Source organism: Spodoptera frugiperda, chromosome 24, assembly GCF_023101765.2.
Source record: "Spodoptera frugiperda isolate SF20-4 chromosome 24, AGI-APGP_CSIRO_Sfru_2.0, whole genome shotgun sequence".
Taxonomy (NCBI): domain Eukaryota; kingdom Metazoa; phylum Arthropoda; class Insecta; order Lepidoptera; family Noctuidae; genus Spodoptera; species Spodoptera frugiperda.
This window is the reverse complement of record NC_064235.1, coordinates 4,294,038-4,309,745: the sequence shown is the minus strand read 5'-3', so window position 1 is coordinate 4,309,745 and position 15,708 is coordinate 4,294,038. Positions and strand designations below refer to the sequence as shown.

Here is a 15,708-nt window from a genome sequence, read left to right as displayed (position 1 = left end):
TTGTTTCTTTGTGTCCTTACAGCATTTTAGGTGCAGCTCCAGATATACTTTGATAATAAATAAAAAACATAGACTTTTGATATTTTTTAATGAAATGATTGATTATATGTTACTTCTACAATTTAGATTAGGTTTGATAGGGCAACAGAATGTAGAAATTTAATAGGATTAGGAATAGCTGTCTTTAACTCTAGATTTATTTTAAGTATTTCATGAGCTTAGTCCCAAAATGTTGAATTCTGAAGAATAACCTCGTTAGAGAAATTATTACAAGAACCTAAGTTTTTCCTCAAAATTCGAATCAACGTTTTTACTTATTTTCACGAAATATGTACATACTAAGCATAATTATGCATTCTATTCCTTATATGGGTTCGGGATAAAATTTGTTGTCATATCATAAATGTTGAAGAATTTTTAGATCGTTAGTCCCGTGAGAGAAATTAAAAGATTGTTTATATCTCAATGACAGGACATTTTATAAAATAATTATATAAAAATAAAATATATAGCGACACTGCCGCAGTGCAACGTGCTCCGAAGTAAAACACAACTTGGGTTCGAATCCCATTACTTATTACCAAGTTCTACTCTACGCGTCGTGTGTGCAGGTAAGTCTGCTTACACCCTTGACTATGAACGTTGAAGTTTATTATCTGTACTAGATTTGCCCCCAGGCTTTGCGCGATGATATAAATAAACTTATGCCTTTGTCCCATGACAGGTAGAAACTTCAGAGGCCTTAGTAACTATGAGTTTGTTTTTTGTTTTACGAGCTTAAAACGTTACCGCGCTTGTCCTCTGTACCCTTAGTATGAGTTTGCTTTACGTTTTATAAAATTAAAACGAGAGCGCATTCGGCGCTTCGATTGGTTGGTTCTATCGCGCCAGCCAATCAGAGTGCCGAATGCGCTCTCATTTCGTTTTCGTTGAACGTAAAGCAAACTCGTACTGAGGGTACAGAGCGTTCAACGTGGTATCGTTTTAATCTCGTTAAACATAAAACAAACTCATACTAAGCTCTCTGATCGTGTTGATAGATATTAAACACTTCAATGTTCATTATGTTAAGGTCTGATTTAGATAAATTATGTGAGTAAGCTCTGGTTATTTAAAAGCAAGTATTATTTACTTTATCCCATATCATATTATTATGTGTAAGATATTAGAGACATATCCATATGTGGGCGCTTTTTGCCTGCAGCATTTCAAATTTGAGTGAATGAGTATTTTCAACTCGTATAACTGTTATTTTAAATTAAATAAAAATCTCATTTTACTCATGTAAATTAATGGAGAAACGCTCTACTAGTTTCGAGTCACAGAGGGACTCTACGCAGCGTGTGTAGACGCGGCGAAGAAACTAGTAGAGCTTTCTTCCATTGATTTACGTGAGTAAACCGAGATTTTAGTATGTTATTTTGAAATTGATGAACACAGTATACCGACATTGTTTGGCACTATTACATATTACTATGAAATGTATAAACTAGTAATATGTTAGTATAAGTGCCATATAATATTCATTCACACAATCTGCAATGTGTATTTAACTATTTATTTGATTATTCAAAGATCAATAGTAATTTATGACTTTGGTTTTTCAATGAATAACGATATAAATAAATTACTATTGAATTTTGGACCCCCCAAACATGTTTGCACTTTAAGCCCGTAAACTTATCTTACCGTGTCTAAAATTATATGTGATTATTTGACATGAAACATTTTTCCTATGATACCCTGTTTTTTTATGAAAATAGGGGTGATTTATCCCTCAAAATTATCATAATTTTACTGATTTCTCTACAACTTTTAACGTCTTTAGAGGTTCCCAAAGTTTCCAGTTTTAAAAATAAATTATGTTAGCGCCGGTTTTACAACCTTCATGTAAGTGCCCGATAAACTAATGTGACAGATAGTTCATACAAATTACGTTTTTATTTCAAAGTAATCTGATACATAGCGGCTATCCAGACATTGTGAAACAAGCCTAGTGCAGGTCCAGGGGCCTTAGTCTGCTATTACAATTGTATCAGAATGGTCGATCATTGAGCAGTGCAAGAGGGAAGGAGCTATACAACCTACATAGCTCCGTCCCTCCCGCACCAAGAAGTGGTCGACCATTCTGACACAATTGTAATGGCAGACTAAGGCCCCAGGCATTGTAAAATAGGGTTTTAATTTGAAACGATGTGCAGTGTAAGCTAAATTCTAGTCAGTTTTCCATTGGTAGGTAATTTTCTATACAAATTACCTTCATAGATTACTACGATCGAGCACAGCTAACAGAAATACTCGTATTGACTCGATTGTGTGGTAGGTGAACATTTAGTGATTGGTATTACTCGATTAATCGCTAAAATAAAAATAAAAACGTTGGTCTCTTACGTAGATACATTTAAAATGGTGCGGCCTACCAGTGACTTATTGCCATACTCAGAGACATTTGATAATTTAATTGCAAATAAAAAAAGTAATTTGATAACGAGAGGAATAGTTTGGGAACCTCTGACTCTGTACCTTAAACTAAATCTTTTATAACCTTTTAACCTTTATTAAACTCTGTCTCAACGATGAGACAAAGCAAAATTATTTTTATAATAACTAATGCGAGATATACTACATTAATAAAAAATTAAGTCATAGAGGGTTTCTTCATTATGACTAGCATGCGCAGCCTACTATATGCGCAAGTAAACTATGATTTTTAGTTAAAGCAAAATTAACTTAATTAACTACAAAACACGGTTTACTCACGCAAATATTTGCAGAAAAAGCTTTACAAGTTTCGAGTCACAGAAGGACTCTTCCCGTCGGCAAACGCTGCCGTGTTTTGTAGTTAATTTTGTATGTCTCACTACAGTTATTATCAAAATTAACTTTTTTCAAATTATTCAGTTAGCTCTATTTTTTCGAACTTTCGTATCGTTTTTCGTCTCGTTTGAAGGAATATTCTTCTCTTATTACAAAACCCATTTACGAAATTCTTATTTTCTGTTACCTGTGAAGTTTTTAATTGGATTTAAAAGTGGATTTAAGATCATCTTAAGAGAGTTAGACGTCTACATCCTGTTTATATTTTTGAGCTGTAACAATAACTAGTGGTCGCCTAGTGGCCGAAATTCGACCATATATGATTTAATTTACAATACTACTTAACGTACGTTGAAGGATAATTTTTATTTAATTCAAACTCTTTTATAAAACTCTTTTCATATGAGGCGTGAGAATATCATCGCAATGTCTATCGATTTTGACGTTTTGTCAAATACGATCAGATAATATGCATGTGTGTGTAATGTTTTATTTATTGATTTAATGTACTTTATAAGCATTATTTTTGAAAAATATTAGCGCTATGCACTTCTCCTACACATAAACTATAAGTATACCGAATTTTATGCTCCTACGTCCGCGCAATTTTCGTAAAATGTGGTCCAAAGTTTTTGCATCACGTATTAATATATAGATATCGCTTCAGTATGACATATGTGTTGGTATTCAAGAACCTACCAAGACTTGTACATATTTCAAGCGTTGCCAAGGACCCTCCAGTATACAATAAGAAATAGAAGAAATATAACACCTCGTCTACAAGAAAACTTTTTCTTTTTTAGCGGAAAGTTACGATGCGACGCGCTCTAACGCCGAGACGATAATCAGTAGCACCACAGCTTATCCCTTCAGAGTGAACGACAAATCCATACTCTGTGTCTACTGCCAAGAACTATTCGAGGATCCAGAAGTATTCAGACATCACATGGACGCTGAACACGACTACTTTAGCATAAAAGTCGCCTTCCACCACCTCCCGAAAAACGAATTCATCAAAGTCGATCTCACCAACTTACGGTGCCGCGTATGCAAGAACAGCTTCCCAAATCTTGAAGAAATTATGGTACACGTGGAAACTGAGCATGGAAAGAAAGTAGACAAAGCGGGCAAGTTCGGGGTGATGCCCTATTTTCTCCAGAAAGACGTATATAATTGTGCGGTTTGCGACAAAAATTTCCCGTCACTCTTCCACCTAAATAGACACACGATAACGCATTTTTTGAGCTACGTATGCCATGTTTGTGGGAGTAGTTACGTCGCTACTACAGGCCTTCTAAGACACGTGCGATCAAAGCACCAGAATTATGAAGTCTCCTGCAAAAAATGCAAGAAAGTCTTCCCTACTATGGAGGCGAAAGAGAAACATAGAAGAACGCAGAAATCCTGCATGCCTTACTGTTGTTCTAAGTGCCAAGAGCGATTCCTTGACTACAAGACTAGAAAAAAGCATATGGAGGTAGCCCACGGACAGTCGAAGCGCACATATCGATGTGCAGATTGCAATATCGATTTTGTCACGGAAAATTCTTACTATGAGCATTTTAAATTGCATCATTCGGAAGATTGTGCTGTTTGTAAGCACTGTGGGATGAAGTTTCTTTCTCTGTATCGCTTGAAAAGGCATATATCGAAACATAATGTGTGAATACTGAAGCGAATTTATTGTCACTTTGTATATTATTGGCAAGACTCACCCATTCTTATAAGGGAGATATTATAATTGGTGAAAAGTGGGGTATGTGACACGTGCACCTCTGCCTACCCTTTCAGGGAATAAAAGACTTTTAATTTTATAAATAATTCTTTGTAAAGTTTACATGCGAATAAACATGGATAGAAAATCTTTGTCTGCCTGACCGGAGGATCCTCCTTTACTTAGGGAACTTTACTACTGTTCTCTAAAAGTTATTCGTTAGTTGAGTATTTTATGACAGTGAACGCCGAACTTGAGGTATCACGTTTTACTCTCAGATTGTTTTTGCTATTATTAAACTTTTTTTTATGTATTATTTATAAAATCATTGGAAATAAAATTATGTACACCTTTATCTAGGCTCTTTGAATAAGCAAATCATTTTTATTGAAGTCGGTTAGTAAGAACCTTTTATAGTTATTTCATATACATTATACTTATTTAATACAATATTGTTTATGAATAATCACACAAAATAGCGATATAATATATTATGTATGTATCGTATTTTTAAAGAGTATAAATAAAATTGTGAAGAACTAAAATGTGTATACTTTATCATACAAAACTTTCCACATGGACACCATGTTTTAAGTAAGGCTATATTTCTCACTGGGACACCACGGTGGCGCGACTGGTGGCCGCTACCAACAAAAAGAGCGTACTCCTTATTAAAAGGCCGGCTATACACCTGTGACTCCGCTGGTATTGTGGATGTCCATGGGCGGCGCTGATCGCTTACCATCAGGTGAAGCGCCGGCTTGTTTGCCCCTTATTCCATAAAAAACAGCTCCATACAGAGTTACCCACCTGGTGTCCGCTTGGTTGAGCAACCAAACTGGCGGAATGACCAGCTCGGAGGCCAGTACTAAGAGGTCTACCTTGATACTGTCGCAGTGTTGTGTAGGGACTCTAGTGTCTGGTTAGGTAGCTTACTGATATCACGGTAGCGCTTCTGGTAGCGACGTCATGGTATCCCTGTGAAATATAGGACTAATTTAATTAATCAGTTTACCTGTCGCAAGTTTTGACTTAACATTAGCAAATATCCTATTGCCCAACATACCCTAAGCTACTTTATTACCTCAGAAATGTTGCCCTTTATATCCGATCTTTGTAAAGGGTAAAAATGTTTTCTGTTTGGAAAGACGTGATGAGACAGCGTTTACTATGTTTTTTCCAACATTTTGGCCTTCTAAAGAATAACGTTTTATCTATTAATGTTTCAAATAATTCTGATTTCGTACGTGTATGAAACGAATGGTTTTAATTTTATCCCCCTGACTGTGAGTCACAATTATTTTATACAATTCTCTTTCTTTCTTCCTACGTCCATCTTTATGAGATTTTTATCAAAACAACCATATATTTCCGTGTCTCTTCCAGTGGTTCATTTTATGGACATAACAGTTCTCTCTCTGCATTACCATACAAATAACCTTAAAATAATATAAGAACGAATCACGAGACGTAGCAGGCGGGCCGGAGAAGATCAGTTGAATGACTGGGCATTTCTTTTTTGTTCTAGAGAAACAAAATGACCCGAATTACATCTCTAAACGGAACGCCGAAGTTATTGTGAAATATTCAACCGCATACCCGTTCAAGCTGCCGGAAGAGAACATGGTCTGTGTGTACTGTTGCGAGAGCTTCCCCGACCCGGCCGTGTTTAGGGCCCACATGGACGAGGAACATGAGACCTTTAACCCCAAAATGGCGTTCCTTCACTGCTCCGAAGGATACATCAAAGTTGACTGCACAAACCTTAACTGCAGACTCTGCTTCAAAAACTTTCCAAACCTAGACGAAATAGCCAACCATCTCTACTCCGAACACAAGAAACCCGTGAATGTAGACGTTGCCTTAGGCTTACAACCTTTCCTATTGGCGAATAATAAACTCCTCTGCGCCATTTGTAACGCTAAAGCCTTGACTATGCGAGAACTCTCCAGACATACGCAAAGCCATTTCTGGAGGTTCACCTGCGAAGCGTGTGGCAAGTCTTATGCAACCAACACAGCGTTGCGCAGTCATATAAGATTTTCGCATACAGGGAACAAAAAGGTTTGCCGTAAGTGCAAAGGAACTTTCAGCTCTATTGAAGAGAAAAGAAAGCACATGTTGGAATCACAAAGGTGTTGGGCTCATGTCTGCTGCGTTTGTTTCGAACGATTCGTTTCCTGGAACGCTAAACAGCATCATTTAGCTGAGTGCCATGGCGTTGAAAAGAAAGCGTACGCGTGTCCCGAATGCGGGGACGTATTTGATGAACGAAAGAAATATAGGACCCATTTCAAACTATCTCATACTGACGATAACTACGTGTGTTCCTGTTGTGGCATGAAATTCGTGACAAAGAAGACCTTAGAGGAACATAGGGTCTCCCACACGATGGAAAAACTCTTCCCTTGCACAGTCTGTTCCAAATCATTCCCTAGAAAAAAGAATTTAGTTCAACATATGTGGATTCATATGGAGAATAAGAGGTTTGAATGCAAAATGTGTAACAAAAAGTTCAATCAAAAAGTTAGTTGGAAAACTCATATGAAATCCTACCATCCTGAGTTAGTTGAATTTGAAGGGAAAAATAATAATATTAAGCTCATGTTTTCCGTTATGAATGAATAGTTAGTTTTTGGTTGTTAGTCTCGAAATCTAGGGCCAGTTTTGTGTTTCGTATTTTATAATACTTTTTATATAATCTACATCACGTTTACGCGTTTATAAATTATTAATATTATTATTCTTTAAGTCTTTAAACGTCTTCCAAACGTTATTTTAAGAGAATATTTGATGTAATTATGAACAAAATATTTACTCTTTACAGTTTTTAGTTCATTATTCGTTTCGTTAGAGTATAGCCTTATCTGATCAAATGGGTGTTTCTCTAGGACTTTTCTTAGGACCAATGCAATAAATAATCATTAGAAATTACTTTAATCACTTTTCGTATTTTCCTTCTAACCCGTTTCACCCGCTATGGACATATCACAGTACAGAATAAGTGATCGGACGTTTCTTTTTGTTCTAGAACTAAATCCGATGTTCGTCGCGCGACAGAACGCCAAAATGATGATAGAATATACAACAGCTTACCCCTTCAAGCTGCCTGAATCGTCAATGGTGTGCGTGTATTGCTGCGATAGTTTCCAAGACCCGGCAAAGTTTAGGGACCACATGACAGTAGAACACCAGGATTTCAATGTACGCATGGCCTTCGCTCACATCGCTGAAGGATCCGTTAAAGTCGACTGTACAGACCTTAAATGTAGGATATGTTTAGAAACTTTAGCCAATTTGGAACAAGCAGCCGATCATTTGATGACTAGTCACAATAAAAGTGTTAATCCGAAACACGATTTAGGCTTACATCCGTTTAATATTTTCTACGGGAAGTACGCGTGCGCGATATGCTCGGAGAAATTTTCTACCCTAGCGTTGCTCAGTAAACATACACACTCACATTTTGTCCAGTATACCTGCGATGCATGTGGCAAATCTTACGCCTCACTAACGTCGCTACAATGCCATTTGAGATACAACTGTGGCAGTGGATCCGGCAAGAATAGGTGTAGGAAATGTAGAAAGATGTTCACCTCAGTATCAGAGAGGACGAAACATCTAGAGAAATCTGTTCGATGTCGACAGCACGTTTGTAATATATGCGGAGACAGATTCCTTACGTGGAATATGAAACAAACTCATCTGAAAGAGTCTCATAATGTCCCAGAGAAGTCTTACAATTGTCCCGAATGTCATATAGTGTTTACGAAACGCGATAAACTACGCTTGCATTTCAAAACCATGCATACTAATGACTATGTAGAATGCTCGTACTGTGAAAAGAAATTCGACAATGATAGGAACTTGAAAAAGCATATCGTTGTGCACACTGGGGAGAGAAACTTCATCTGTCCTGTCTGTTCTAAGGCCTTTCCGCGGAAGTCTACGTTAGGACAGCACATGTGGATACATAGTGCGGTGAAAAAACACGAGTGCAAAATGTGTGATAAGACTTTTAACCAACGCGTGAGCTGGAGGACGCATATGAAGTCCAGACACCCTGAACTTTGCGTGTTTTAAACGATAATCGGCAAATATCTTAAAAAAACTAACATAAATGTAATTTTTCTACGATATCTTTACGTTTTTCTGCACTAGTCTCTAATAGAATACAGTAAATGGGATTACTTAATAGACAAGTTAATTAACTTTAAACAGAAAGTGACCAAAATGTCTCTTTTGTTCTAGAACAAAATCCGCTGCACATTGCAAAAAGGAACGCGCAGATCGTAATACAATATGTGACAGCTTACCCATTTAGACTGCCGGAAAGTTCCATCGTTTGCGTTTACTGCTGTGAAGGCTTTGACGACGCTTCGCAATTCAGGAAACATATGGACGACGAACATGAAATTGTAAACGTCAAAATAGCATTCTCACATATCCATGAAGGTTATATCAAAGTCGATTGTACGAATCTTCGCTGCAGAATTTGTCTGCAAACCTTCGACAAGATAGGAGAAGCGGCTGCTCATTTAAACATGGTTCATAATGAGAGCGTTGACCTAAGCCACGACGTTGGTGTCCAACCCTTTAACTTGCAAAATGATAAACTGTCATGCGCCGTCTGCAACGCCAAAGCCTCGAACATGCGTAGCTTGAGTCGTCATGTCCAAAAACATTTCTTTCAATGCACCTGTGAGCTTTGTGGCAAATGTTTCGCGACTTCCACATCCTTGCAGAAACATTTAGAATTCTCCTGCCCTCATGTAGCTAAACAGCGTAAATGTAGGAAGTGTAAGGTAGTTCTATATTCGACGGAGGATCAAAAGAAACATTATGAAAATTCGAGGCAGTGTCGCCAGCACTTGTGTTCCGTCTGCGGCGATAGGTTTAGCACTTGGAAAATAAAGCAGAACCACATGGAACAAGCTCACGGTATACCTAAGAAGGTATATCACTGTCCGGAATGCAGGACTGTGTTCAAAAAACCAAATTTGTTTAGAGCCCATTTTAAAATCGCCCATACAGATGAGCATTTCGAGTGTCCTAGCTGTGATAGGAAGTTTGACACCAAGTATGTTCTGGACAGGCATATGGTAGTACATTCAAATGAGAGGCTCTTCTCCTGTGATACGTGTTCAAAGTCGTTTCCGAGGAAGTCGACGCTTCGGCAGCATATGTGGATTCATAGCGAGGTGAAACGCTTCGAGTGTAAGATGTGTGATAAGCAGTTTAACCAGAAAGTTAGTTGGAAGACGCATATGAAGTCTTATCACCCGGATTTGGGTGGTTTCAGTTAGTTCTAGAATAGAAGTTAGTTCCATGGTGTTTCATACGTTGCGTTCGATCACTATTTCGTCTGGTGGTAAGCGATGATGCGACTGATGAAAGGCAGCTACAGTAAAACGAGGTAAATAGACACTAGAATGGGATGAAGAGATGTTCAAACCTTTTTCCCAACAATTATTCACCCCTCTATTCATCATTCAAAAAATACAGGATCTGAAAGGAAAAAGCGCCTTTTGCAGCTATAACGATTAGTATTCTTTATAGAGCAATCGATAGTATTAAATTTTACAAAATTACTCCTGATCACACGCTCTTTCAAAATTACATTTTTGAACGTAAAGAAACGTCCGTATCTGTCTTTTAGTACTTCTATCCATAGTATTATTTCTATTCTCTGTGTTAGTATACATCAAAACATATTAGTGACTAGTGTGTCGTGGCAAGCTAAAACCACGGGACTTTTTTTTAAAGTGTCCTATCGCAAAATTTTACCGATAGTGTCTCATACTAACGCGATGTCCTGCGTGAGCGAACGCACAGCGGTGCGGTGACACGCGAAAACAACAAACTGTCAAAATCTATTGACGTGGCCTACGTGACCAACCGCACGTGGGATGCGGTGAGCGATCAATTGGCTTGGTCACACCGCATCGCGTTGAATTCGCGTGTCACCGCACCGCTTCGCGTTCGTTTCTAGATCGCTCACGCAAGATGTCCCGTAAATATGTTGCACCCTTGGAATGAAAGTGACTTCAATTTCTGTAACATTCGATTTCATCATAAACTGGCGTTATAAAATATACCCTACAACCGAAGAACTAATCCATAAATCTAGTAAAAATCAATCGTATGTCATGGAATACGGAAGAGATATACTAAAATGTATTCAATACTATAATTTTCTGGCTCATTTCCCACAACTTGCAGTTTTTTCATTCGGTCGCTTTCGTCCTAAGGGTGCGATGTATATTATGGTCTTTGGTAGCCAAATCTTACGACATATTACACATTTTGTACTTCAATCCTGTTTATAGAATACCTACGTATTTTGTTTGTCGTTTTATCGCGTGTAACTCGAGAACGGCTGGACAGATAGAGATAATTTTACTAACAAAAGCAATATTTAACTGTTTTTCTTTTCTTTGATTTTGTAAAGGGGGCTGTTTTTAGTTTTAAATACATATTATTATACACTGTGTTTACCTTGTTGTAATGATAATGAAATGTAGATATTATATTAAAGTACGGTTATGTTATTATTATTATTATGTAAATAGTGGTGTTAGTTCGTGTTTGGAGTTTGCAGAACATTTTTTCTTACACTCCCCTTTCATTTCTATTGCTTTTCGGTTTTAAAATATTGTATCCTTAGAAAATTGCTAAAATAGAATGAAGTTAAAAATAAATTATTTTCGGCTTACTCACACAACTGTTTAACGAAGAACTCGACTAGCTTCAAGCCATGCTAGAGGCTCCAGAGAGAAAAACAGTCGATTTCCTCGTCAAATACCTACCTGATTAAGCCGAAAAACAGAAACATACTATTTTAGCAATATGCTAAGAATTCAAGAACAATTAAAATCAACAAATTAAGTTACTTTTTCTGTATTAGTCTCCAAATGCGTTCTGAACATACATACATACATGTAAAAATCAATTGCTGTTCGTTAGTCTCGCTAAAACTTGAGAACGGCTGGACCGATTTGGCAAATTTTGGTCTTGAATTATTTGTGGTAGTCTAGGGAAGGTTTAAAATGTGAGAATAAAAAAAAATGTTTGCCAGGTCAGCTAGTATTAATATAAAAAATATATCTGTTATATTTTTCATAGTTTATTTATAAGTAAAATAATATACTTGCGTTGATATTTCGTTAATTGTTTTGTATAGAAAATTATTATAGTTAGCCTTATAGTATTTAATAAATTGATTACGATTTCTTGATTATTGTCTTTTTTATTTGGTTCTAAAAGTAACCTAATAGAATCTCCCTTAAATGCTGTCATATATAATTAATAATAAAAGATCATTTAGTATAGGATATATTTGAAATTATGGTTTTCCGTTTAAAATCCGCACTTTTTATACATTGTGTGTGACCTATTTTGTTTGACTAACAATTTGGCTCATAATCATCTCGGGGCATGGATGTTTACGCGTTCCGACGTAGAACGGGTTAAATGAACATTCACTCTTCGAAATACAAAACGCGTTCGCCCACTGTAAAGCCTATAAACCCCACCCCAAAATAGAAATATAAGAAGTTTCCTGCAAAGATTGCTTTAAAAAAATTGATTTGATTTATTAAGCCGATACCAAATATTTGATCTTAGGGCTATATGACAATGACCCCTTTTTAAACGTCCTTAATTTCACAAATGATAATGTGAATAACTATTCTAAGAGACTAACTTCCAATCGTTTCGTGATTAAAACTTTCCCCCAAACTTCCAAATTAACACAAAACACCGAAAAAGGAAGTGATCCGATCAGTCACAGCGATATTTTCTTTTTGTTTCTAGAACCACATTTAATGGCGAAAGAAAACGCGGAGATATTATTGAGATGTTCCACCATGTATCCGTTCAGATTGCGTGGGAAATCTATCATGTGCGTCTACTGCTGCGAAGGATATGAAGACCCTGCCCTCTTTAGACGCCACGTCGATGAACACCACCAGCACTTCAACATAAGCACAGCATTCTACCACATGACCAGTGCAAAAGAGTACATTAAAGTCGACATCTTTAACATGAAGTGCAGACTATGCTTACAACCGTTTCAAAGGGTCGATGAGATCGCAGAACATCTAAAAGAATTCCACGAGGAGTCCGTTAAGAGATTGAACCTCGTTTACGATATAGGTGTCCAGCCATACAGGCTAAATAGCAATAACTACTCTTGCTACCACTGCGATAAGAAAATGCCCTCTTTAACCACCTTGTGTCGTCATACTATCCTACATTACAAACGGTTTACCTGCGATACATGTGGCAGAAACTATCTATCGCACGAAGCCTTAAAATACCATATCAAGGTCAACCATTCAGAGAATCACGTTTGTCGCAAGTGCTGGATGGAGTTTTCTACGATGGAAGAAAAGAGGGATCATATAAAAACCAATAAGAAATGTTGGACATTCTGTTGCATAGTTTGCGGCGAGAGGTTCCAATCTTGGGAGCAGAAACAAAAGCATTTGGAGTTAGAACATGGACAGGAGAAGATTATGTATAAATGTCCCGATTGTGACATGGACTTTTCGACCAGAAAGTACTTTTATACCCATTATAAACTGACGCACACGGATGAGGGCTTCCAATGCGCTTGTTGCGGCATGAAGTTTAATACGCAAAAGCAGTTGGATGACCACACCCTTGGACATACTGGAGAGAAACAGTTTGTGTGTAATGTTTGCTCTAAAACCTTCGTCAGACAGAAGAGTCTGACCCAACATATGTGGACACACAGTGATACTAAGCGATTTGTCTGCCTTCTCTGTGAAAAGCAATTTAATCAGAAAGTCAGCCTTAAATCCCATATGAAGACTAACCACCCAGAAGTCACCATTGTGTTCTGATTAGTTGTTACTTGTTCAAATGTTTTCTTTTCCATTTTAATAATAAAGCTATGAATTGTATCTCTGTCTAGTCATTTCCAAACTTCCCCTTTAGGTGTTTATGAAATAGTCTGTTTGGTCATGTTAGTGCGATTTTTAGATAATAGCTTTTGTCCGCCCGGTACAACACTGACCATTTTCTTTTTTGTTTTTAGGTCGTCCATTGGAAATACACGGACGTAGTGACCCTGAACAATCAAAAAAGAAAATAGTCCTTGTTTACCAGACCCCACAAAGGCGTAACGCTGAACTCATTCTAACCTATTCCACTGCTTACCCCTTTAAAACTCGGTTCAGTCAAATACTCTGTTCATATTGCCATGAAGATTTCAACACGTTAGCTGATCTTAGATATCACATGAAATCGGAACATATAAAGTCTGGTTTCAAAAACGTTTTCTATAGAGCAAGAGATAATTTAATCAAAATCGATATAACCAACTTGAAATGTAAGATTTGTAGGGAAGAAATCCAAGACGTCGATAGTTTAATGAATCATTTGTTTAGAGAACACAATAAGCCGGTGAAATTCAACGCTCGGTACGGAGTTTTGCCTTATAAAGAAAGTTCAGAGGATAAATGGCTCTGTGTCTATTGTAATAAGGTTTTTTCTGCCTTTATTTCCTTCAATCGCCATATCGTTACTCATTTCATGAACTATAGCTGTGATAAATGTGGTACTATGTTCATCTCCGATTATGCTTTGAAAGATCATCACAGGCAGGTGAAATGTTTCCGTACGGCCTACAAGGCTCGCAACGGAAGGGTACTGAAACCTAGAACCAATGCTGAAATCATTCTTCAATGCTCCACAGCCAGTCCATTTCGGACATGGAAAAGTAACTTCAATTGCGTCTTCTGTAGGGTTCAAAGTAGCGATCCGAGCGGTCTGAGAATGCATGTCGTCACCATCCATGCGAATTATGACGTCAAAGCTGCTTTTTATAAAAAGTTAGGAAAAGATTTTCTCAATATCGATATAACTGATTTACAATGCAAACTTTGCTTCATGCCAATAGAGTCTTTTGACAATTTGATCTACCATCTTAAAACTGATCACCAGCAACCGATCAACTCTGATGCCCAATTAGGAGTGCTGCCATTTCGTCTAAACGATGGGTCTATATGGAAATGCACGATATGTCCAAACGAATTCAAAGACTTCGTGTCTCTAAAGAAACATACCTCGGAACATTTTCAGAATTACGTATGTGACACGTGCGGGGAAGGATTCATAACGGAATCAGCGATGATAGCTCACACGAAAATCCCGCATGAAAACAAATATAATTGCAGTAGATGTATAGCAACATTTTCTACTCTGGACGAACGGAATATGCACGTTAAAACTCAGCATACATCGCTACCATACGTCTGCATTTATTGCGAAGATAGGCCTCGGTTTGCAAATTGGGAGGTGCGAAAAAAGCACCTAATGGCCGTTCATAATTATAAAACTGGGGCTGATAAGTATGACTGCACGACTTGCCAGAAATCTTTCAAAACTAGATCGGGGAAATACAATCATATGGCTAGAGTGCATCGGATAAAAAAGGATACTGAACTTAGCTACCCTTGTGCGAGTTGCCCGAAAGCTTTTACAACTAAACTGTTCCTCGATAAACATGTTGCGAATAAACATTTGGATGTCTGATTTTGTTGTTTCATAATTTATTTTGTACAGAAATTTTGTTGTTTTATTTATTTTATTTGTTAATATATACACTGTATACGGTTGGGTCTAGAAGCGTAAAGATTTATTTACATTTTAAGAAATGCACCGCTTAATACTCAAATAAAAATGGACACAAAAATAGTACCTATAATTAATTCCTATAAGGATAATATTCGCGTAGTAAAGCACTAGCAGACTCCCGTAGCGCTAATGACGTCACCGCTTGACGTCCATTCCCGTCTGTGGCGTACAGGTAACTGTCTATGAGCTCTTACATAGGGATGCGTAAACTATCGATTTAAGGATATCAATTATAAGTTCTTTTCCACATTTTTTTAAATATTATACATTAGGAATATTCAAATACGAATATTTGTCAGTAAAAAGTAATTGTCAAAGTAATAGTAAGCTACTTTCAATAAAATATTTCATAAATTTGGAATATAAGTTACCTTACCTACCCATCACTAGCTGACGTGTCTTGACGTCTGTGGCGTGGGGAAATACACAATTTTACGGATTTCGATTAGCAATATTTGACGATTGTTTTTTCTTGTGAATTCAAATAATGAATATATCTTTGTGTCAATTTA

The 15,708-nt window shown here is 37.1% G+C and overlaps 2 protein-coding genes across 17 annotated transcripts in view; both read left to right on the top strand.

The window, feature by feature from the left end:
• LOC118278870 (gastrula zinc finger protein XlCGF26.1-like) overlaps positions 1–15,708 on the top strand; it is a 206,449-nt gene that overhangs the window by 30,308 nt on the left and 160,433 nt on the right. The gene's annotated exons all lie outside the window — the stretch shown is intronic.
• The window catches only part of LOC118278916 (zinc finger protein ZFP2), a 48,540-nt gene that overhangs the window by 6,277 nt on the left and 26,555 nt on the right, over positions 1–15,708 (top strand). Inside the window, exon 5 of one of the 16 annotated variants that reach the window (XM_050703486.1) lies at positions 13,596–15,109. The exons of 10 other annotated variants lie outside the window; for them this stretch is intronic. In XM_050703486.1, coding sequence (XP_050559443.1) covers positions 13,596–15,094 — 1,499 coding nt within the window. In that variant the 3' untranslated portion in view covers positions 15,095–15,109. 5 more of the 16 variants (XM_050703499.1, XM_050703500.1, XM_050703501.1 and 2 more) reach the window with 5 other exon arrangements.